This window comes from Eptesicus fuscus, chromosome 16 (genome assembly GCF_027574615.1).
Source record: "Eptesicus fuscus isolate TK198812 chromosome 16, DD_ASM_mEF_20220401, whole genome shotgun sequence".
Classification (NCBI taxonomy): Eukaryota; Metazoa; Chordata; class Mammalia; order Chiroptera; family Vespertilionidae; genus Eptesicus; species Eptesicus fuscus.
In genome coordinates, this window is record NC_072488.1 from 53,490,269 (window position 1) to 53,513,069 (window position 22,801).

At 44.3% G+C, this 22,801-nt stretch overlaps 1 protein-coding gene across 1 annotated transcript in view; it reads left to right on the forward strand.

Moving 5' to 3' along the window:
• The window catches only part of DNAH6 (dynein axonemal heavy chain 6), a 216,325-nt gene that overhangs the window by 155,853 nt on the left and 37,671 nt on the right, over positions 1 to 22,801 (forward strand). Inside the window, exons 55-61 of the mRNA XM_054727991.1 lie at positions 412 to 537; positions 3,709 to 3,873; positions 6,071 to 6,138; positions 9,113 to 9,293; positions 12,672 to 12,851; positions 16,184 to 16,417; positions 21,875 to 22,010. Of these exons, the coding sequence (XP_054583966.1) occupies positions 412 to 537; positions 3,709 to 3,873; positions 6,071 to 6,138; positions 9,113 to 9,293; positions 12,672 to 12,851; positions 16,184 to 16,417; positions 21,875 to 22,010 (1,090 nt within the window). The remainder of the gene's footprint in view (positions 1 to 411; positions 538 to 3,708; positions 3,874 to 6,070; positions 6,139 to 9,112; positions 9,294 to 12,671; positions 12,852 to 16,183; positions 16,418 to 21,874; positions 22,011 to 22,801) is intronic.

Below are 22,801 nucleotides of genomic sequence, written 5' to 3' on the forward strand. Positions count from 1 at the left end.
AAGTCTGAGGAGTCAAAACGAAGTAAGGATCTGATGAGTTTTAGGGCCAGCCTGCCTAGAATTTACAGAATCCCGCTACCTGACTCCTAACCCCATGGCTCAGATTATACTCCACCGGGTTTGGAAAAGGAGCCATTGTGAAGGCAGAGAGACGGGCTGGAACAGCACAAGTATAATGTTTTCCAGGTGGATCTTTTCTTCATTTGTTCCAAATTTGACTAAAAGGAAGAATCCCAAACGTTGGGCTTAAAACATGTTTTTATTTGTGAGGGAGTGGTGGTGGTATTTTTTATGTTACTATTTTTACCTTTCAAACCTGTTTGTTGATTGAACAAATTTTCTTAACTTGACTTTTAAAAGCTTTCACCTCCTAGCCATTCATAAAGCCCTGCTCTGTGCTTTCTCACACAGGCCAATCGCTGGATAAGGAACAAGGAAATCAAAAGTGGCTTAAAGATCATTAAGCTTACGGATAGTAATTTCTTACGCACGCTCGAAAATTCCATTCGACTCGGTTTGCCTGTCTTACTGGAAGAGGTTTGCTTTTCACGCTCCTTTTCTCCTGCTAGCCCCCAGCTTCCAGGTTATATCTGGCACCCTATGCGCGCCACATCTGCATCACGCTGAAGACACCAGTCAGGTCCACATGCAAGTCAGTCAAACTGATTGCTTTGCTTCTTGAACGATACACTCGCACAGGAGGAGCAAGCTGTTCACTGAGGAAAATGCCCTGTTTGCCGACATGGTTCTGGTGTTCCGTGGGATGGGCTCTGCTTTGGGACATGGCTGATTCTCCAGCCTCGTTGTGGCTCCTGGTGGTTAGCTGCCCCGAAAATCCAAAGCAGTGGTGCCATCAGGGACTGTCCAACACACTAGTGATCTGAAGCCAGTAAATCAGTCCAGGGAGTAGAAACATCACTTTCTGCTTAGATATAAGGTCAGACTTAGATTAAGTGATGTGATAAGAATGAGCTTCTGTGTTCTTGTTTTTTAAAGGATATTTGTTGAGCCCAAGTGCTCCATTTCTTCGGAATCACTCCAAGAATGGAAGTTTTCGAAATGGTTCACTCATTCCACACACATTGTTTGAGAATCAATGGCAAACAGTACAGGGGAGTGAGATAGGGCAGCGGCCTGGGGACTGAGCGGGGAGGATTGGCGTCCACAGACCTCAATAGCTTACAATCTAGCTGGGGACAAAGAGTAAACAGAGAAAAGAGAGAGGCAATGAGAGAAGGGGAGGAAGAGAACTCGTGCTAAGGGCTTTGCAGGGGCAAGCCCAGTGCTCACAGAGCCATTAAGGGGAGGGGAGAGATAGGAAATGAAGCTTCCACGTGTGGCTTGTGGCCTTGACCAGCACAGGGAAGTGCTGTAATGGGTCCCAGGTCCTGATTCAAATCCTGACGTTACAGGAGAGGGTGAGGTCTCTCCAAATCCGATGGGGCACAGCTATGTTAGCCTCATCCTAGATTCCTAAACCCCGGTTTACTTCATAACACAGGAGGTCCTGAGGGAATTCCTTCTCTCATGGCAGCGGACAGAGAACTTTCTGCGACGTGCTGCCCTGGACAGCAGGGGGTGGGGGCGGTTGTCTGTAGCTGACTGCTCAGGGCCCCAGCCAGGAATGGGACACTGTCCGGCCGCTCCTGCCTTCGGCGACGTGGAGTCAGTAGCATTACACACCTGGTTTCGTTTGGCTATTTTAGGCATTTGTAGGGGGTATTTTTAAACTTTGTCTCCACCCATTCATGGTGTGAAATTGAGTCAGTCTATCTCAATCAGCATGTTTTTAATGAAATAGAACAGAATTTTAAAAATTCAAAATTTGTATCCTGAGTAGTAAGGGAAATTTTACCTCACAAACTTTTGTTTGAAGAGTTTCCATGCTTGGGTGCCATGCCACAGTGTGAAATCAGCTTGTTAACTACTGATTACAATCCAATGCTGAAGCTCCTGGGCCATGGCCCCCGCCGCACCGCGTGGATGCTGACAACGATGTTTGTCGTGGGGTCTGTTGGCAACGTCTGCACGTTCAAGTTCTTACCACTAACCAGATTTGCTCAGTTAGGGGGTTAACTGTCTTATATGAGAGTCCACAATTTTTTTCTGTAAAGAGCCAGATATTTTTGTTCTTTCAGGCCACATGCAGTCTCTGTACAAACATTCTCTGAACAAATATTCTTCGGTTTGGTTTGGTTTGGAGGTTTTGTCTGTTTCTTTTTACCGCCTTTTAAAAGGGTAACGCCATTCTTAGCTCCAGAGCTTTACAGAAACAGGCCGCAGAGGCCAGATTTGGACAGCAAGCTGCAGACTGGCCACTCACGACTGGGAACAGCTGTGAGAGCGGACGGGTCCTCTGTGTCTGGGGCCTCTTGGAGGACCGCCCTGCAGGGACTCTCCTTTCTCAGCTTCTTCCTCCTGGGGATGAGCAATGTGTTGCCCTTACGTGCTCTTATTGCCCTAGACCAGTGGTCGGCAAACTCATTAGTCAACAGAACCAAATACCAACAGTACAACGATTGAAATTGCTTTTGAGAGCCAAATTTTTTAAACTTCTTCTAACGCCACTTCTTCAAAATAGACTCACCCAGGCCATGGTATTTTGTGGAAGAGCCACACTCAAGGGGCCAAAGAGCCGCATGTGGCTTGCAAGCCGCAGTTTGCCGACCACGGCCCTAGACTATTGATAAAGCAATCGCTGGAAAATAGACAGAGGTAGTGAGCGGATAGTGTGAAATATCCATATGATCCCTAAAAGACTGCTTGTTCAAAGTAAATGTTGCGGCCTAAGGAATTTGGAGAAGTTGATGTCATCCATGTGTGTGTGTGTGGGGGGGGGGGGGGACGCTGAGGTACCAAGTTACTTTATTTGAAGAAATGGTACAAATGAAAGAACACAAGTGGATGATTTGGTACAAGTTACCTAAAAGGTAAAGTTAACTCCAACATGCACGTTCTGCTGACCAGAGAGGTCACCCCCGTGGCTCTGGGGAGCAGCCTAAGGCTTAACTCTCATCACTGTCTCCCAGGCTGTGCTTGTCACAGAGATTCTGGGGACCCATCCCTTGTACAGGTTGATTATGAGGCCACCCAGTTCTTTGATGGATTTCACCTGCTCATTCAGGTCATGAGTCTCAATGAAGTCACACAAATGGGGGTCATTTTTGTCACTGGCCAGATTGTGCAAGTCCAATAGTGACTGATCTACACTTTTTTTTCCAAGTGTAACGCATACTCCAGTGCGTTCAGCCCCCTCCCCCAGTCATCAGGTCTGGTTTCTTGATATCCTGAAGGAAGATTCCGCCACCTCGTTAGTTCTGCAGCTTCATTGTTTTCTCAGCATGCTCCCTCTCTTCATGAGATTGGTGAAGAAAAGATTTGGCAAAGTTCTCCAAAGCCACATCACGGCAGTCAAAGTAGTAAGACTAGGAAGCTGTGAGCTCCAGGTTGATGTGGCGGTTGATGGCAGCCTGGGAGTCCTGGTGGTAGTTCAGGCTGCACAGCACTGGAGTGTGGGGGGCCTTGGGGTGTCCGAGGGCATGTAAGGAGGGGGCGGAGGGCTGGATCTGAGCAGCTGTCTGGGATGAGGGACGAGTGCCAAGTTCAGTGTTGAAGCAGGAAACCTCACCAACTCTCAGTGAAGACTGATGTCACCCATTAACTAATGTTTCATTTAACTTTTTCTGTATTTTTGTTTTAATTTTTAAGCTTAAAGAAACCTTGGATCCAGCTCTAGAACCCATTCTTTTGAAACAGACCTTCATAAGTGGTGGACGACTGCTCATTCACCTTGGAGACTCGGATATTGACTATGACAAAAACTTTAGGTTTTATATGACAACCAAATTGCCAAATCCCCACTACCTGCCTGAGGTATGAGCTGTGGGTCTGGAATTCCCGGCCTGAATGGATTACTATGGTGTGACAGGTCTCTGACGTGTGGTGGATTCCCACCTGAAGGGACCAAGTCTTCCCCAGCTCCCTGTCCCCTCTCCAAGGCCCCCCCCCCCCGCCACTTCCTTCTATCACCCTCCATCTTGCTTCTCTTCTGAGTCCTGATTCTGAATCCAGTCACCCTTCTCCTGGCCTTGTAGGTGGGACTCCAATCCTCACTACTCGGTCCCCAGGCTGCTGCCCACCTCACTCCCCTGTGCACCTCTTCAGCCCTCTCACCATCTCCCTCCTGGTCCACAGCTGCTCTTCACATCACAGGGCACCACCCCCTCTAATCATTCCTCTCCCTCCTTCGGCACAAGGCCATCTGGGCCCTCTTGTTGTGGCTGATACCTGACTCAGAGTTTAGTTGAGAGTTTATGGAAGGGGCGCTGTCCATGTTTAAGTGTGCAGATACCCACGGCATACAGCCCCAAACAAGGAAAACTCTGCTGACCGGCAACATCAGAGAATCATGATTCAAATGCCCAGTGTCTGTACTTGGAGTCCTGGGAGAGGAGTCATCTTGTCCCCTTCCTCATGCTCTTAGACTAGTTGAGGGAGCTGTGTGAACGCCCCCTCTTCCATACACATGTCCCTGCGCCACAGTAGGATCCAGAACCTCTACTCTTGTGCTGAAGAGCCCACAGCAGTAGCAACAGCAATAAAGACAGCGGGACTCCTCTCTTCCTTCCCAGAAGGGGCTCTGAGGAGCTCTCCACGCCCCGACCCTACCCCTTCCACCACCTCCCAACTCTGTGTGCCAGAGCTCCAGGCACAGCTGCACACTCAGCAGGGCCTTCCAGCCCAGCAGGTCTCCGCTTCTCTAATGGGGCTGGGACAGTTAGGGAAGGGACTTTACTACTCAACACACACACAATTTTTTTAAGTATTTTTATTGATTTCAGAGAGGAAGGGAGAGAGAGAGAGAGAGAGAGAGAGAAACATCAATGATGAGAGATAATCATAGATCGGCTGCTTTCTGCATGCCCCTCCCCCCCAACCCCCACCCCGGGATTGTGCCTGCAACCCTGGCATGTGTCCTGACCAGGAATCGAACCATGACCTCCTGGTTCATAGGTCGATGCTCCGCCACTAAGCCACACTGGCTGGGACACACACACACAATTTTTAAGATATCTTTAAATATACCCTTTTAAATGGCGTCATATTCGTTTCAGTTACTGACTTCATAGATGTGTTCGGGTTGAATAAAACTGACACACTTCTTGAATAAGAAAAGGGAAGTGCCATTAAAAACCTAGGTCAAGGTTTTCTGTGTCAACCCCTGCCAGAGTGCATGTCTGAAGTGCCATTTTAGAATTTAGAAAAGTGATCAACTTACAACCTTCGATTTCTCACTTATTTAACTTTTGAGAAGGAGCATCGCATACCTTACCCAACCCCAGCTCTGTGACTGTGGGTGAATTAGTCAATCCACTATAAGGTAGATAGAAAGCCTCCCTCAGGGATTTGTTATGCAGATTAAATAAGAATAACATATAAAATACATTACATGCAAACACCTACTCTTATTATATTTATTGCTACAATATTCTGATGACATTATTTAAATAAGTTAACACCTGTTGACTTATTTAAATAATGTCAGAATATTATAGCAATTTTTCATTAAAATGTTATGATGAGACAAAATATGTAAAGCTTGATTTATTATCAATAATATCTTCTCTTTAGGACAAACTATGCACAAGTTACTGTAACTAAGGGATTTTACTATCTCAGTTGGTCCCCACATATACCTCATGAGTTGTTATCATCCCAATTTTCAAATATCAGGAACTGAAAGCTCAGCGTGAGTGAATGGCTTGTCCAGCATCATACATGTGCTAAAGGTTGCACCTGGAATCTGACCCTGAGCAATTGGTTCTATAACCCTGCTTCTTTTTAACTCTTTGCTGGTTCACCTATAACTGTGGCATTTGAGGAACTAGACTCACTCCTACTGGCAGGGAGAATCATATTAAGATTTTATAAGACAGGATGTTTGGTGTGTGTGCGTGTGGATGAGCATGTTCAGCTGGGTACTAGCGAGCCATGTTCTAATAAAGAGTGCACTTCTCATTTGCTCAGTATGAACTTAAGCATTTGAATGGACTCTATGCTCCTTTTCTAGGTGTGCATTAAAGTTACCATCATCAATTTCACTGTGACCAGGTCAGGTCTGGAGGACCAGTTGTTAAGGTAATAAAAAAAGGGGGGTGGGTCCTAATATTTTCTTTAGAAATTTTGACAAAGAAAAATTTTAATGTATTAAAAGAAAACATCACTCATAAACCCTCAACCACAAAGATAACAATAAATGGCCAAGTTCTTTCCCTCTTTCATCACTTTTTTTTTTAATTGATTTGAAAGAGGAAGGGAGAGGGAGAGAGAGATGGAAACATCAATGATGAGAGAGAATCATTGATCGGCTGCCTCCTGCACACCCCACACCAGGGATCGAGCCTGAAACCTGGGCTTGTGCCCCGACCAGGAATCAAACCATGACCTCCTGAGCCACACTGCCCGGGACTCTGTCATCACTTTCTGCAGCTGCTGATCTTGTCCAGTCTCCTTAGGAGATCAGGGATATTCTCTTCATTCTCGGCCATGGGTTGGGCCAGGCCTGCAGCCCAGCCTGGCTCTTCCCTTTCACTGGGATTCCGATCTTGGGCAAGTAAATGAAGTCAGTTGTCCTATGGTTTCTAGAGACTCATTACTCCCCACTGAAAAAACACTACTGCTCTCAAATGTATTTCTCCTGTCTCTCTCAACTCTAGTTATTTTCTCAGTGTATTTATTTTTACCTACATTTGTCTACCTCAAAAAAAAAAAATACCCTCCTTTGGTAATACTTTGTCTGTGATTAAATCTCCATTCCCCAAAAGTGAGATTATGGATTATTTATATTAACCATCGGAATTAGCCAAGAAGTTTAGAAGGCAAAATATTTTAAATACTTATTAAAATAACAACATTGATGTTAGTTAAAAACTATGTGTGTATATATTGATTAACTTTAAAGGAAAATATAATTTAGACCCATATTCAAAATAAATATAATCCTTTATATTTGAATCAAGATTATCCTGATATTCTCCCGGTATCACTAATGAGTTTAAGTCTCATTTTCCTCGTTTATTTTAGAAATCTATTCTGCCAGCTGCTAACTTGCTTGAATTCTGCTAGGCTCACACCTTTCCAGACAAAGGGTATCTCCCCACAGTTCATGGCCATGTTCTAAGGACGCGGCTGAACATTTTGCACACCAACTCAGTCCCATGAGGGGCTGAGCTGAGCTGTGTTGCTGAGCTGTCGCGTGTGAGACTACCTGGGCTGAGAGGCAGAAGTGCCAACAAGAAAACAGGGGAATGTTGAGGCTCAGTCCTGGAGTGTTGAATCTCCAGGCTGCACTTTATACTCTTCTAAAAAAATCCTGTAAACAAGTGGATTTGCAGTGATGATTTCTTATGGTCTTCATATAATAATTTTTTAAGTTTCTGAATTCAGGATGTGCATAACAAATAAACAAGGAGTTATTGTGTGAGGCAGTTCTTCAGAGCGGGTAATAGCATGTGCCCTGGAGACAGCTGACCCAGGTAGGAGCCCATCTCTGCCTCTCAAAGCATTTCCATGTGGCCCCAGGAAATGACCTGTATGGTCTGTATGCTCATCTGCAAGCTAGGGTGATAACCATTGTGCCCACCTCACAGGAGCATTCAAAGGATTAAAAGAGAGAATCCACATAAAACTCTTAACAGGGCGCCTCGAACAGAGTGATGCTTAATAAGAGCTCCTGCAAACAGTGCTGGGAGAAAATCATGAGAGGACAAGTAAAGGGAGAGAAAAGTTCCCATTTGGACAGGAGGGGGCACAGGGGTGGGGTGGAGTGGGAGGCTAGCAGTAAGGTCCTGTTATTAGATGCAATCAAGAATCATTTCAGGGAGGTGATGGGATAAAAGAATGTTCCACACACCATTTTCACCTGGCACAAACAAACATCAGACAGAAATTGAATGATTAGAGAGATCAGGATTGAGCAAGTTTTTCTAAGAGAAGATGAGCAAAAACTGTGGTAGTGTAGGCTTTGAAATACAATATAAAGAAACAGAACTAATATGTAATTCACTGAATAGCCACTATGTATACCCAACAAAAGAGGGGCCTCGTGCATTAGGACTTGGCTAGTAGCATTAGCCAGTAGCAAATTATATATATACTAGTGGCCCGGTGCATGAAATTTGTGCATGGGGGAAGGGGTGTTCCTCAGCCTGGCATGCACCCTCTCCAATCTGGGACCCCTGGAAGAATGTCCTACTGCCAGTTTACAGGGATCAGGCCTAAACAGGCAGTAGGACATCCCTCTCACAATCCAGGACTGCTGGCTCCAGCCGCTCACCTGCCTGCCTGCCTGCCTGATTGCCCCTAACCACTCTGCCTGCCAGTCTGCTCGCCCCCAACTGCCCCCCGCTGCCAGCGTGCTTGCCCCCAAATGCCCCCCCCCGCCAGCCTGATCACCCCCAACTGCCCCCCCAGCTGGCCTGCTCGCTCCACCTTCCCTCCCCACTGGCCTACTTACCCCCAACTGCCCCCCTGCTGGCCTGCTCACTCCAAACTGCGCCCCCCTGCTGTCCTGATCACCTCCAACTGACCCCCACTGACGGCCTGCTCACCCCAAACTGGCCCCCTTGCTGGTCTGCTTACCCCCAACGGCCCCTGCCATCCCATCCTGGCCTGATCACCCGCTGGTGACCCAATGTCCCAGGCCCTCCTTTTTTTATTTATTTTTTTTTTCAGCGCCTCCTTTAGCGGAGGCCAGGGCCAGCTGGAAGCAAGTATCTAGGATTTATTTATCTTCTATAATTGAAACTTTGTAGCCTTGAGCAGAGGCCAGGGCCAGTCAGGAAGCTTGGTTCCTCCATCACCGGCTCCAGCTCCATGGCCGGCTGCCATCTTGGTTGGGTTAATTTGCATACTTGCTCCTGATTGACTGATGGGTGTGACTTGGCATCGCTGAGTGATGGTTAATTTGCATGTTTCTCTTTTATTAGTGTAGATATATATTTTTAGAGAGAGAGAGAGAGAGAGAGAGAGAGAGAGAGAGAGAGAGAGAGAGAGAGAAGCAACTTTAGGGCACTGACAAAGCCATAATATCGTATTCAAACTTTGGTTCTAGTGATGTGGTGCGACTTGAGAAACCCGAGTTGGAAGAACAAAGAATCAAGCTCATTGTGAGGATCAACACTGATAAAAACCAGCTAAAAACGATTGAAGATAAAATCTTGAAAATGCTCTTTACGTCTGAAGGTAATATTCTGGACAATGAGGAGCTTATTGAGACACTTCAGGATTCAAAGGCAAGTAAGATCTTTTTAGTACTTATAAAAAGTGTGTGACTACAGAAGTTATAGCTACAGCCTTTGAGAGTTCCTGCAAAGCCTTTTACGGCAAGAATGGCATGCACACCTGGCTTCCAGGGCTCACTTATGAGTATACTTGTCTGGCACCAACCAAAGGAAGAGAAGATAAATTATAGACAATGGCCCCTCTTGTCTGCATTTTTTTAAAAATAAAACATGTAATGTAAAGAACTGGAACAAAATATAAGTTGAAAGGAATAACACAATTATATATTCATATTAATGTCGCCCCTCTGGGAAGTCTCCCAGTACTCTCAGATGGAATTAATCTCTTCCTCCCTGGAACACCTACAGCATCTTATCCAAGCCTCTATTATAGTACTTGTCCCTGTTTACCTTATGTCATAGGTATCTATAACATGTCTTATCTCTTTTGCTTGGTGGTTCATGTCTATGTAATAAGAATTTGAATAGTTCATCTTGATATTCTTTCTCCAAGGGCTAAGCATAGTGCCTTGGATGTATATATGGCACTCAGTCAAAATGTATTAATAGTAAGAGGAAGTTTTACATTACATGTATATCTTGCACTGAATTATTTCTCAGATTCAAATCATAATTTTAAAAGTATACTGGGAATACAAACTATAAAATTATTTTAGCCATTTGTGAGAAGCATAAAATAATTTACTAAAAAATACTTTGATGGGGAAATGTTTTATGCTTTATATCCTACAGTCTCTTGGGATCTATCTCAGTATTGAAACAATAATAAACACGAAATTGTGGGTCTTCCATTGCTTACTTCTCTTTGCTTGTTTGTTCATCAATCTCTTGTGTGTGGCGGGGGGGGGCGTTGTATGTGTGTGTGTGTGTGTGTGTGTGTGTTTTGTTTTTGTTAATCATCAGCTGAGGACATTTTTCTATTGATTTTTAGAAAGAGTGGAGGGGAGGGGGAAAGACAGAGGAAGAGAAACATTGCTGTGAGAGAGACACATCAATTGGATTGGTTGCTTCCAGCACACGCCCCTACTGGGGCCCAGGATCAAGCCTGCAACCGAGTTCTATACCCTTGACCTGAATCGAACCCGTGACCCTTCAGTCCATGGACCAGTGTTCTATCCAATGAGCCAGCCGGCTAGGGCTGTTCATCCATCTCTTTATCCTCTTTTCATTCATCCTACCTTGTGTTTTTCTTTTCTGGAAGTTGGTTGTTAATCCATTTATTTTCTTATCAAAGTTTTATGTACATGCAAATTGTTTAAAGAACAAAATATTTCTACAAGGTTTGTTATGAAAAAAATAGCATTTCCTGCCTTCTCTGTGCCCGCCCCTCCCCCTCCCCCTCCCCCCCCCCCCCCCCGCGCCACCCTCACCACACACACACCTATGACTCCCTTCATAGACAACTGCTTTCATCTCTTTTGTTTGGGTTACTTGGGTTTTACTATCTTTTCTCTAAGTAATAGACTCATATTTCTACTTCTTGAGTTTTTTCTTTTATACATTAACTGTTAACTTTCTCTCTCTCTCTCTCTCTCTCACACACACACACACACACACACACACACACACACACACGCCCTTCCCATCTCCCCCCTGATGGTAGTTAAACACTCAGTGCAGGTCTGGCTGCAGGTATTTTGGAAGGCTGAGAAGAGAAGAGCTCAGATCTTAGCACCCAACATCTGTACATTCACCTAATCCCTCTGTTCTCAGTATGATCTCTCAACCTGGCCATCAACTAACTGTGCCTGGTTTCCTTCCATAAAAAAAAAAAAAAAATCCCCTTTTTTAATTTCCTCGGGGATGAAACCTGTTTTTCAGCGAGGGTGGGGCAGGACCAATCCCCCGGCTGCATGGTGTTGGGAGGTGACCTGGGAGTCTCTCAGCCACTTCTAATTCTAGGCCCTTCCCACATCCAGTGGTGCTGAGCCTTTGCGGGGCGGCGGGGGGGGGGGGGGGGGGGGGAGGGTGTACTGTTTTAGAAATTGGTGAGTTCTGGGCTCTCCCCTTTGCCAGTTTAGGAATCCCTTTCCCTGGGTCTGCTGAGTCGTTGCCACTCTTCATGTCTGCTTTACGGGCCTCAAAACCGTACTGATATTTCCTCTTCCATTCCTCCTTGTCCCCTCAGGTTCAGAAAGGGGGCAATACAGGGAGAGTTTGAGCTTTTGATTCCTGGATATAACTCCCTTTCCTGGTGGCCTTGGGTGGATAGTCTAGACTTAGACCCTAGCCACCGGTGGCTATTGAGCACTTGAATGTGGCTAGTCTGCACTAAGGTGTGTTGTTAGTGTAAAATACACACCAGATTTCAAAGACTTAATTTAAAACTGTAAAAAAAAATCTCAATAATTTTTATATGAATTATGTCTTTATAGCCAGCATATATTGGATTGTAGTGGGTTAAATAAAATGTCATGTTAAAGATCATTTTACTCGCATAATAAACTTAGAAAAGCTAGAATTACATATGTGGTTCACGTTATATTTCCATCCGGTAGTGAGGGTCTAGGCAGAAGCCTGAGGTCCCTGTAGCTCTCCCTTCAGTATAGCAAATACTGAGCAGCAGAGGGATTGCTCATGGACCCTTTGACTTTCTAGGACAAAGGATCTCCCCACCCAGGGACACCCACAGCTGGAAAAGAAGTGGAGGGGCCGGGAGGAGGTTGGGGCCAGCCAGCAACACAGAGAGACTGAGGGAGACAGAGAAGGGACTCATGGAAAGCCCATGTGCTGAACGGTTCCCCAGGGCCACGACCCAAAACACAGAAAACTAAGAGAACAGCTAAGATGTTGCAAATGGCTCCAACTTACGTGGGCTTATAACCCTTCACAGGCAGCAGCTTCCACCCCCAGATTCCCTGACGCCCGTACCTGGGAACGCTAGGGAAAGACGGGGGGAAATATTAGTCTTCCTGATGGTCCTGGGTGGGATGTGGTGCCAGTGCCACTTCCTTCCAGGCCATCTCTGCTCGCCTCTTTTGGGCCACAAGATATGGGTGTCCCTTTCCCTTTCATGATGTGAACCTGGGTCATTTCGGGAGCAGTTGGGAGTACTGTGCTAGTGCTCCTGTTTCAGGAGTGATTCTGATTTGTCTCAGCGAGGGACTGCTCCAGTTTTCTCGGGGCTGTTTGTATGGCCTGTTCCCATTGGCCTATTCCTAACTCTGGGAGGAAAGGGGGTCGGCTCAGTCAGTAGGAGGCCGCTGAGTCCTCAGACTCAGTCATTCTATCTGGGGACCCCCTTATTATAATCACTAATGCATTGTACCCTTATTTCTTTCCTACACATAACTGAGTATATTCCCCAAATCCCACCTTTTTTTAAAAAAAAACAGACCCTTAAGAACGTGTTTTCCTATGTTCATTCAGATCACTTCTGGGGCCATCAAAAGCAGGCTGAAGGAAGCAGAGTCCACTGAAGTGATGATAAACGTTGCTCGAGAGAAGTATCGGCCGGTCGCCACTCAAGGCTCCGTCATGTACTTCGTGATTGCCAGCCTCTCAGAAATAGACCCTATGTATCAGTATTCCTTAAAGTATTTCAAACAGGTGAGTGTGGCACTGCTGTTAGTGAAAGTGACCTCCTTGGGTTTCCTTGGAACCCTGTTGAGTTTCTTCTTGCCTCAGACAATCAGGAATCCAGTTATGGGGTAAAGTCCTCCAGGAGTTTAGAGTCAGAGGCCACCTGCTGTGTCTCCTAAAGACTAGAGTCCCCAGTGCGCTCAGAACAGTCGGAGGAGGAAGAAAAGAGAGCTTTCTCTTGGCTTCCTCCACTCAGTAGCTTGCTTGTTTTCCTTTTTGCCTGCCTTTCTTCTCTCTCTCTCTCTCTCTCTCTCTCTCTCTCTCTCTCTCTCTCTCTCTTCTTCTTCTTCTTCTTCTTCTTCTTCTGTTTGTTTGTGGGGGTTTTTGTGTGTTTTGTTTTGTTTTTGTTTTTAGTCCTCACCTGAGAATACTTTTCCATTGATTTTTAGAGAGAGTGGAAGGGAGGATAAGACACACAGAGAGAGAAACAATGATGGGAGAGAGACACATCAATGGGTTGCCTCCCGTAAACCCCCCAACTGGGGCCCAGAAGCAAGCCTGCAACTGAGGTACGTGCCCTTGACCAGAATCGAACCCCAGAACCCTTTAGTCCGTGGACTGATGCTCTTTCCCCTGAGACAGACCGGCCAGGGCTTTTTCTCTTCTAAGAGTCCCAGCTCCATGCTATTTCTTTTTACTTTCTCTGCAGTAAACCGGCTTCCTCTCCGCTGTTAGAGTTTTTCATGTCATATCTCAAGTCTCTGCCAGCACTTACGTGGATTAATTGGTCTGTGTCTTTTTCCCAGGACTTTAGACGACTGACTCTCCTCCCCCTGGCTTTCATTTAGAGGAGCTTTCCTTGTCCCTTTCCCACTTTCACCGCATCGCTGTAAGACTCCCTTGTCCTATGTGTGGTCCCCCTACTTGATCTTATACTCACAGTTCAGTTTTAGCTGGTGTCTTGTAAACAGGATTATTTTCAGCCCTCATTCCAGATCTCCCAAAAGCAAATTCAGTGTCACAAATCTTTGGCAAGCGATGTCAATTCACCTGACGAATTCCAGGGAGAGAGAGTTTGCATCACTCACTACACAGCAAACTTGGCAAGCACCCCCAGTGGTCCTTCCGGTCACCTCCGGAGTTTCTCTCAGCTGCCAGTGGCCTCTTCCTCAGCCCACCATCTACCAGCTCCCACCCCCTCTCGTCTACATTGTTGCCTTCTCTATACAGAGCAGTTGAGCTTACCTTCACTTCTCTAATCACCTGTGCTCATACCCATAACACACCTCAACCGACAAAGGCTTCTCCATGTATGCCACGCGCAGTAGGAAACGGTGGAGAGCTGTAGATACGCCGTGTGTCCCTGCAGCACACCTCTGCTTCCTGTCACCGGCCCTCATTCCTTTAAGGCAGGGCTGGCTCTCACACTGGAAGTCAGGCCAGCCTCTGCCCAGTGGTTTCAAAACACCCTCCACATCCCTGGGGTCCGAAATGGACTTCCACAGATACTTCCCACCAAACACAGTTCGCACTCCGACACCAAATCCAACCTGTGCCGGTTCTACCTTTCGAGCCACACTTCCCCGCACTCCGCAGCAGCAGCCAAGTTGGTCATTCACGTTCCCCAGACTCACAGGGCGCTTTCTGTTGATCGCACTCCCTCCGTTCAGAACTCCTGCCCTCCCAGCTCAGATGCCACCTTCTCCAGTGAACCCTGTTTCTGGGGCTTCCGTCATCTGGAGTCTCGAGTAGGCCAGACGTACACATGGGCTCACTCCCGTGGCTGGGCAGTTGGCAGTGGCCTGCATTGGCCTCGCCATGCGGCTTTAGCTTCTCAAAACACAGCCACTGGGTTCCAAGGGGGCACCTCCCCAAAGCAAACGTCCTAAGAACCAAGGCGAAAGCTTTGAGATTTCTTCCGGCCCAGCCTTGGATGTCATGCCTCATCGCTTCTGCTGCCCGCCCTTGGTCAGTTGAGTCCAGGCCAGCCCAGATTCAAGAGGACGGGATTTAGACTCCACTAGACTCCATTCCTCTTTGGGAGGAGTAGCAAACAATTGGTGTCCATCTTGTATCCAACACATTTGCTCTGCCCATTATGAGTTAAAACAGGATGTCTAGAGGAAATACCAGGCTTGGCCTAGGGCAGTGATGGCGAACCTATGACACGCGTGTCAGCACTGACACGTGTAGCCATTTCTGATGACACGCAGCTGCATGCCAAGGATGAAACATTTGCTGCTCCTGAGGATGAAACATTTGCAAAATAATGTTTTTTCCTCAAAGTGACTCACTACCCGAGTTATGCTCAGTTTTTTGGCGAAGTTTGACACACCAAGCTCAAAAGGTTGCCCATCACTGGCCTAGGGTCATAAAGAATTGTTTGAAGACCACAACGGTGTGTTTATGGAGGGATGGGAACAGACTCTTTATTCATGGAACACTGACAAGCATTCCGTGGGCCCCGGCACCCTAGGGGAAAACGGGGATGGGTGAGGCTGCAGTCAGACTCCAGCAGGCGAGAGAAGCCTGCCACCCCAGGCCAAAGTCGGTCACTTCGCACCGTTGTCGCTTGTGCTGTGGATCTTTTGAGACTGAACCCACATACCCTTCCAGTCCCTGATGAGACTCTCCCAGTCTCTGCTGCAATGCCCCCCTCCCCCGTGACTTCCAGCCCAGCCCACGGGCAGGTTCAGGCTCTGCTCAAGCTTCCTCACGCAGCGTGGGGCCCTCGGGAATGCTTAGCTCTTCCTCACATGCTACTCGTAGGTTGCAGGAAATGGTCCTCTCATGCCTACGCCCTCCATGCCACCATCTCTGCTGCCCTCCCCGTCCTTGTAATGTGGGGCACCTCCAGGTAGGAAATAGGTAGGAAGGAAGTCTCCTTTAAAACTGGGTGCTCTTAAACGTCAAAGAAAATGCTAGCACACTCTTTCCACACCCTGAGAATTGTCTTGGGGCAGGGCCAAGAGGGGCACGTGACCTCACCTGGCCCTGGCATCGCTCACCCCAAGGGGGTTATCAAATCTGACTTGAGGTCATGGGAACCCTGGTTCTGCCGGCTCCCCTGCATTTCTCTGTGTTTTCTGTCTCTCATCGAGATGATGCCTTTGGGATGTTGTCCGGAGTTTGGCATTGGCCCGTTTCTGAAGAATGGGGAGAGAAGGTGGAATGCAGAAAATAAGTGTCATGTGCCAATGTGGGATGAATTCTGGACTTTTCCATAGCACAGTACCCATGCCCTGTGCTGCTCTTTGTTCACTGAATATGAGGGAAGGGAAGCGAGGAGCAGAGATGTGATTTTCCTCCACAAAAATGGAATGAAATCAGGGACATTGACCGAGTCCTCTCTCCCACAGTTGTTCAATACAACAATTGAAACTTCTGAGAAGACAGATGATCTACAGCAGCGCATGGACATACTCCTGGAGCAAACCCTCCTGACTGCATATGCCAATGTTTCGAGAGGACTCTTTGAACAACATAAACTCATCTACAGCTTCATGCTCTGTATTGAGATCATGCGTCAACAAGGAAGCTTAACTGATGCCGAATGGAATTTCTTTCTCCGAGGTTCTTCGGGATTAGAAAAGGTACCTGTTTCAAGTTCAGGTTGTAAATGTTACTCTATCTAGAGCCCACAAGCACCTACCAAGGTCAGCCATTTGGCCATGTGGCCCAGGGTGGGGACCCTGGGGGTCCGGAGGCCCAGGCTCTAGCTTTGCTCTGTCTCTGGGTGATGTGACAATTATCCTCCTTAAGTAGCAATGGCCTCACCTACACAAAAGGGATGCTGGGAGTAACCAGGGAGCTAGAAGATGTGAATGTTTTTAACTATCTTAGCCCAGCCGGCATGGCTCAGTGGTTGAGTGCCAACCTATGAGCCAGGAGGTTATGGTTTAATTCCTAGTCAGGGCACATGCCTGGGTTGCGGCTTGATCCCCAGTGTGAGGCCTGCAGGAGGCAGCCGATCAATGATTCTCTCTCATCACTGATATTTCTATCTCTCTCACCCTCTCCCTTCCTCTTTAAAATCAATAAAAATATCATTTTTAAAAAGTGGACCATTTTACAAATATGAAGAGTTAAAATTTAATAAAAGCTGTAATTCATTGATTTGATGATACTGTTGATGAAATCATGACCTTCTATTTCCTCCTGGATGCACCTTTCATTATGAAGTATGGGAGTAATAGAACTTGATCGTTACCTTTTGTAATACAAGTTCTGCTACCGTTTCCTTCTTCATGTTCATCCTTTTATCTAACTTGCTCCAGCCACTTAAGCTGGACTGACTCATCCAGATACTACACACCTGGTGGCCCCTGAATTAAGCCATCCTCTCCCCAACTCCTGCCTGCAATTCCATCCAGCCCCATTCTACACTCTTGGCTCTGTTCTGCCACTATTGAGCCCTGCCCTTGGCCCCTGCAGACATGATAACAGCCCCTGTTTGCCAGCGTTGAGCCTGAGTGTATCCCTGGGAAGTTGGACTTGATGCTTTTATTTGACTCCCTATGCTCCCAGGACAAGCCCAGGCAAGACCTTTCCACCAGGTGATCCTGCCTCCCCAACCCCCACCCATCTTGCATGGATAGGTGTTCTATCAATGCTATCTTAACTTCATAATCACAGCTAATACTTGCCAAGGACTAGCTATGGAAGTAGATCTACTCACTTACCACTCTCAATATTCCTCTTATGTGAGTTCCTAACTTTATCTCTAGTCTGCAGATAAGATAGTTAGGCACAGAGAAGTTAAATAACTTGTCCAGATCACATACCTATACTTAATAGGGGTTTGGAACCAGGATTTGGAGCCTCACAGTCTGTAGAGCTTGCCCTGTTACCCTACTACATGTACCAGTGTTTCATCTACTGCTGCCTGTTAGTTGGTCACTCAGCCAGGCCCTCTCTCCTCACAGCACTCCTGTTAGCCTTGTTTATAGTCTTCCCAAGGCTTGGAAAGTTCTTGAAAAGAACTTTTCAAGAACTTTCCAAAACTGTACAACTGATGAATAAACAAGTCTGATTCAAACCTGTGTCTAAATTCCCAAAGCCCAATTCCATTCCAGTACCCCTGTTACTTCTCATGAGCAACATATTTCAAAAATAAATTTTAAATACTTTATATACCATCAAAGTCAAAACTTAAAGTTATCAAGAAATCATCTTCAGAAACTTCTCAAATGTGGGTTTCTTTAAATTTACCTATCTTTTCCTCCATCACCAGGAAATATTAATGCTTCTTGACTGATTTTGTTTTGGGAATGTGTTTGGGGATATCTTTTATCTAAGTTACTTTAGTTACTAGTATCTTAATACTTGTATTTTCCATTTGTATCATAAGTGCTCCATATCAATAGATCAATAAGTCAATAAAATAAAATAAAAAGGAGCCCTAGCTGGTTTGGCTCAGTGGATAGAGCATCAGCCTGCAGACTGAAGGGTTCTGGGTTCAATTCCAGTCAAGGGCATATGCCCGGGTTGCAGGTTTGATCCCCAGTAGGGGGCATGCAGGGGGCAGCTGATCAATGATTCTCATCATTGATGTTTCTATCTCTCTCTCCTTCTCCCTTCCTCTCTAAAATCAATAAAAATATATTTTAAAAAATAGAATAAAAAAGGAAAACCACATGATCATCTTAGTAGACACAGAAAAAGCATTTGGCAAAATCCAACAACCTGACATCATAAAAACACTCAACAAACTAGAAGTAGAAGAGAACTTCCTCAACTAGATAAAGGGTGTGTACAAAAACCCACAGCTAACATGACACTTCATGATGAAAGCCTAGATGCTTTCCCCCTAAGATCAGAAACAAGATAGGATGTCTACTCGAATCACTTCTTTTTGTCATTATACTAGAGATTCTTCTCAGGTCAATTGGCAAGAAAGTGAAATAAAAGGCATCCATACTGGAAAATAAATAAAACTATCTCCATTTACACATGACATGATTTTGTATATAGAAAACACTAAAGAACCTACTAAAAAAAAAAACTATTAGAATCAAAAACAAGTTCAGCAAGATGTCAGGTACAGAATCAATATACAAAATTAATTCGTATTTTTTCTATATACTTGCAATGAACTAGAATAAAAGTGAAATTAAGAAAACAATTCTACTTATAGTGGCATCAGAAAGAATAAAATACTTAGAAATAAATTTAACCAAGGAAGTTCAAAAATATACTCTGAAAACTATAAAACATGTTGAAAGACATTAGAGGGCCTAAATAAATGGAGAAACATCCCATGTTCATGGATTGGATACTTAATATAGTTAGGATGGCAATATCCCCAAATTGATCTACAAATTCAATACAGTCCCTATCAGAACCCCAGCTGACTTCTTTGTCGAAATTGACAAGCTCATTCTAAATTTCATGTGGAATTGCAAAGGATCCTAATCCCAAAGCTTACTACAAAGCAGCAGTAATCAAGACAGTATGTCTAGCATAAAGATAGGTATACGGATAAACTGAATCAAATTTGAGAATCCAGAAATAAAACCATATGATTGTGGTCAAGCGATTTTTTACAAGGGGGCCAAGACAATTTATTGGGAAAAGAGGTCTTCTCAGCAAATAGTGCTGGGGCAACTGGATAGTCACATTCGAACCTTACGTCACACCATATTTAACTTAAAATGGACCAAAGATATAAATATAAGACCTAAAATTTTAATAGAAAACATAGGAGTAAATTTTCATGAACACAGATTTTTTTTTTTTTTTTTTTTTTTTTGGTTAATCCTCGCCTGAGGATATTTTTTCCATTGATTTTTAGAGAGAATGGAGGGAAAGAAGGAGGAGGAGAGCGAGAGAGAGAGAGAGAGAGAGAGAGAGAAACAGAGATGAGAGAGACATATTGATTGGTTGCTTCCCCCATGCACCCTGACTGAAGCTAGGGATCAAACCTGCAACCCAGGTACATGCCCTTGACTGGAAATTGAACCTGTGACCCTTGGTGAACAGGCTGATGCTCTAACCACTTAGCACACCAGCCTCAGGACCACATATTTCACAATGGATCCTTAGATGTTATGCCAAAAGCATGAGCAACAAAGGAAAAAAATAAATTGGACTTCATCAAAAAGAAACATGTTTTTGCCCTGGCTGGTGTTGCTCAGTGGTTGGAGCATCGGCCGAAGCACTGAAGGATCACAGGTTCGATTCCCGGTCAAGGACACATAGACCTGGGTTGCAGGTTTAATCTCCAACCCTGGTAGGGGTGCATGTGGGAGGCAAACAATTGATGTGTCTCTCACATCGATGTTTCTCTCTTTCACTCTCTCTCTCTCTCTCCCCTCCCCCCTCCCTTCCACTTTCTAAGAATCAATGGAAAAAATTGGGTGAGGATTAACAAAAAATACAAAATAAAAATAAATATATATATATATATATTTTTTGCTTCAAAGGACACTCAAGAAAATGAAAAGACAACCCACAGAATGGGAGAAAATATTTGCAAATAATATTTGAGAAAGGATTTGTATCTAGAATATATAAAGAACTCTTATAACTCCATAATAAAAAAGACAAATGACCTAATTTAAAAATAAAGAAAGGACCTGAGGAGATAGTTCTCCAAGGAAGATATACTAAGCACATGAAAAGATGCTTGACATTATTATTCATCAGGGAAATGCAAATCAAAACCGCATTTGTGAGATACCACTTCACACCCAGTAGAATGGCTTTAATAAAATTTTAAAAAGACAGGTAATAACAAGTGTTGGTGAGGGTGTGGAGAAATTAGATCCCTCATAAACTGTTGGTGAGAGCAAAAAAGGTGCAGCTTCTTTGGAAAACAACCTGGCAAGTCCTCAAATAATTAAACATCGAAGTGCCATAAGATGCAGCAAATCCACTTCTAGGTATACACCAACGAGAAAACATATGTCCATAGAAAAACCTGGGCATGAACAGTCATAGCAGCATTATTCATAATAGCCACAAGGTAGAAACAACCCAAATGTCCAGCAGCCGATGAGTGGATAAATGAAATCTGCTATACCCAGACAATGGAATATTATTTAATGGAAGCATGACTAAACCTTGAAAACATTAAGCTCAGTGAAAGAAGTCAGTCACAAAATACCAGATATTATAAAATTTGATTTATACGAAGTGTCCAGAATAGACAAATCTACAGAGACAGAGAGCAGTGTAGTAGTCGTTTGGGGCTGGGAGGCATGGGCAGATAGGAGGCTAATAGCTAAAGGGTACATGGGGGTGTTGAAGAGGCAAAATATTCTAAAATTCATGGTGGTGATGGTTGCACATACCTGTGAATTTACTAAAATACATTAGATTGTATGCTCTAGATGGGTGATGGGCAATGGTGTGTGAATTGTCTCAATGAAACTGTTTTAAAGTGTAGTATAGAACTTCAGGCAAATATTCGTGAAATTTTCAAAGAACTAGTTTCAGTCTACAATCACAGCTGTTTCTATCTCCTTTTAAACTGTTTACTCACATGAAAGTGCTTCATGAACTACCACCAGATGGCATAATACTTTTCCCAGAAATTTCTAGGGATATACGAAGTGCTTAGACATACACTCAACTAAGCTAGAATAAGATTGCCACTTGTTTTGCTATTGATATTGGTCTTCTACTCACCTTTTCCCACCTCCGAGAGGTGAGAACAACTGGAAATCTGATTTGGAGAGTAGATCATCAGTGGGGGGGGGAGGGGGGGATCATTAACCATAAGAATACTTGGGGGTCGGGAGAGACTAGTGTGTGTTGGAGAACAGGCTGGAAGTAGCATTAACAGATTTAATGTTAATTCTTAACCAGATCAGCTGCTTTCGGCAATGTCAACCTGAAAGCTTTCATCAGCTGCACTTCTGTGCAAAGGTCTACAGGTAGAATAGATACCATACCATTTCTATTTCACCATAGCTTATTACTTCTCTTAGGTAAATGGTTACTTTTAGCATGCTATTAGAGCTTGATTTTTCACTTAGACAAGGTGAAAGCGTATTTTGTGGCTGTCTTTGTGAATTATTACTCATTTTCTTTCTGTCTTATAATAGGAACGCCCACCTAAGCCTGAAGTTCCCTGGCTGCTTACTCAGGTGTGGTACTCATGCTATGACTTAGAAGAATCATTTCCAGTTTTTAAAGGACTTACACAATTTATGTTATTACATCCTGTTTGCATACAATTAGGTATGTAATATGGAAAAAGGATCTGCTATCAGGGTTTGTAAACAGGCTCACCAATCCTAACTTTATCGTCTCCTTTAACCTTTTCTGCAATATCAGTATTTTTCCTCTAGGAAATTTCTTCATTGTTAAGAAATTATTAATTACTTGTTTTCCCAATTTCTTGAGTTGAATGCTTAACCCATGAATTTTCAATATTTCATATTTACTATTATATCCATTTTAAGAGTATATACATTTGCCTCTAAGTGTTGCTTTAGCTGCATCTCTTTTTCTTGAAGTATAACATGCATATGGAAAAGTGTACAAAATCAAAATTGTACAATTTGTTTATCAAAAACTGGCTACACTTAAGGGACCAGTACACAAAAATCAAGAACTGGACCAGTCCCAGCCTCCCAAAATCCCCTCATACTCCTTCACAGAACCCTTACCCTTTCCCCAGAGGTAATGACTGCTCTGATTATAACATTCTATATTAATTTTTCTCCACAACTTTTAATATGTACCCCTTTTAATTCTAAAATTACACTTTTTAATTTGAAAACATTTAGGATATTTTGGGACTATCTTTTTATTAATAATTTAATTCTATTATAAAAATTACATTCCTAGTCTGCATAAAATTGATTCTTTATCATTTCTTTAGACTTCAGTTTATGTAAAATATTCCATATGTGACATTTCTTGGATGCAAGACTCCATAAGTTTAGTTAACATCCACCACCAAGCATAATTACAGAATTTTGTGTGAGTGATGAAAACTTTTAAGATTTATTCTCTTAGCAACTTGC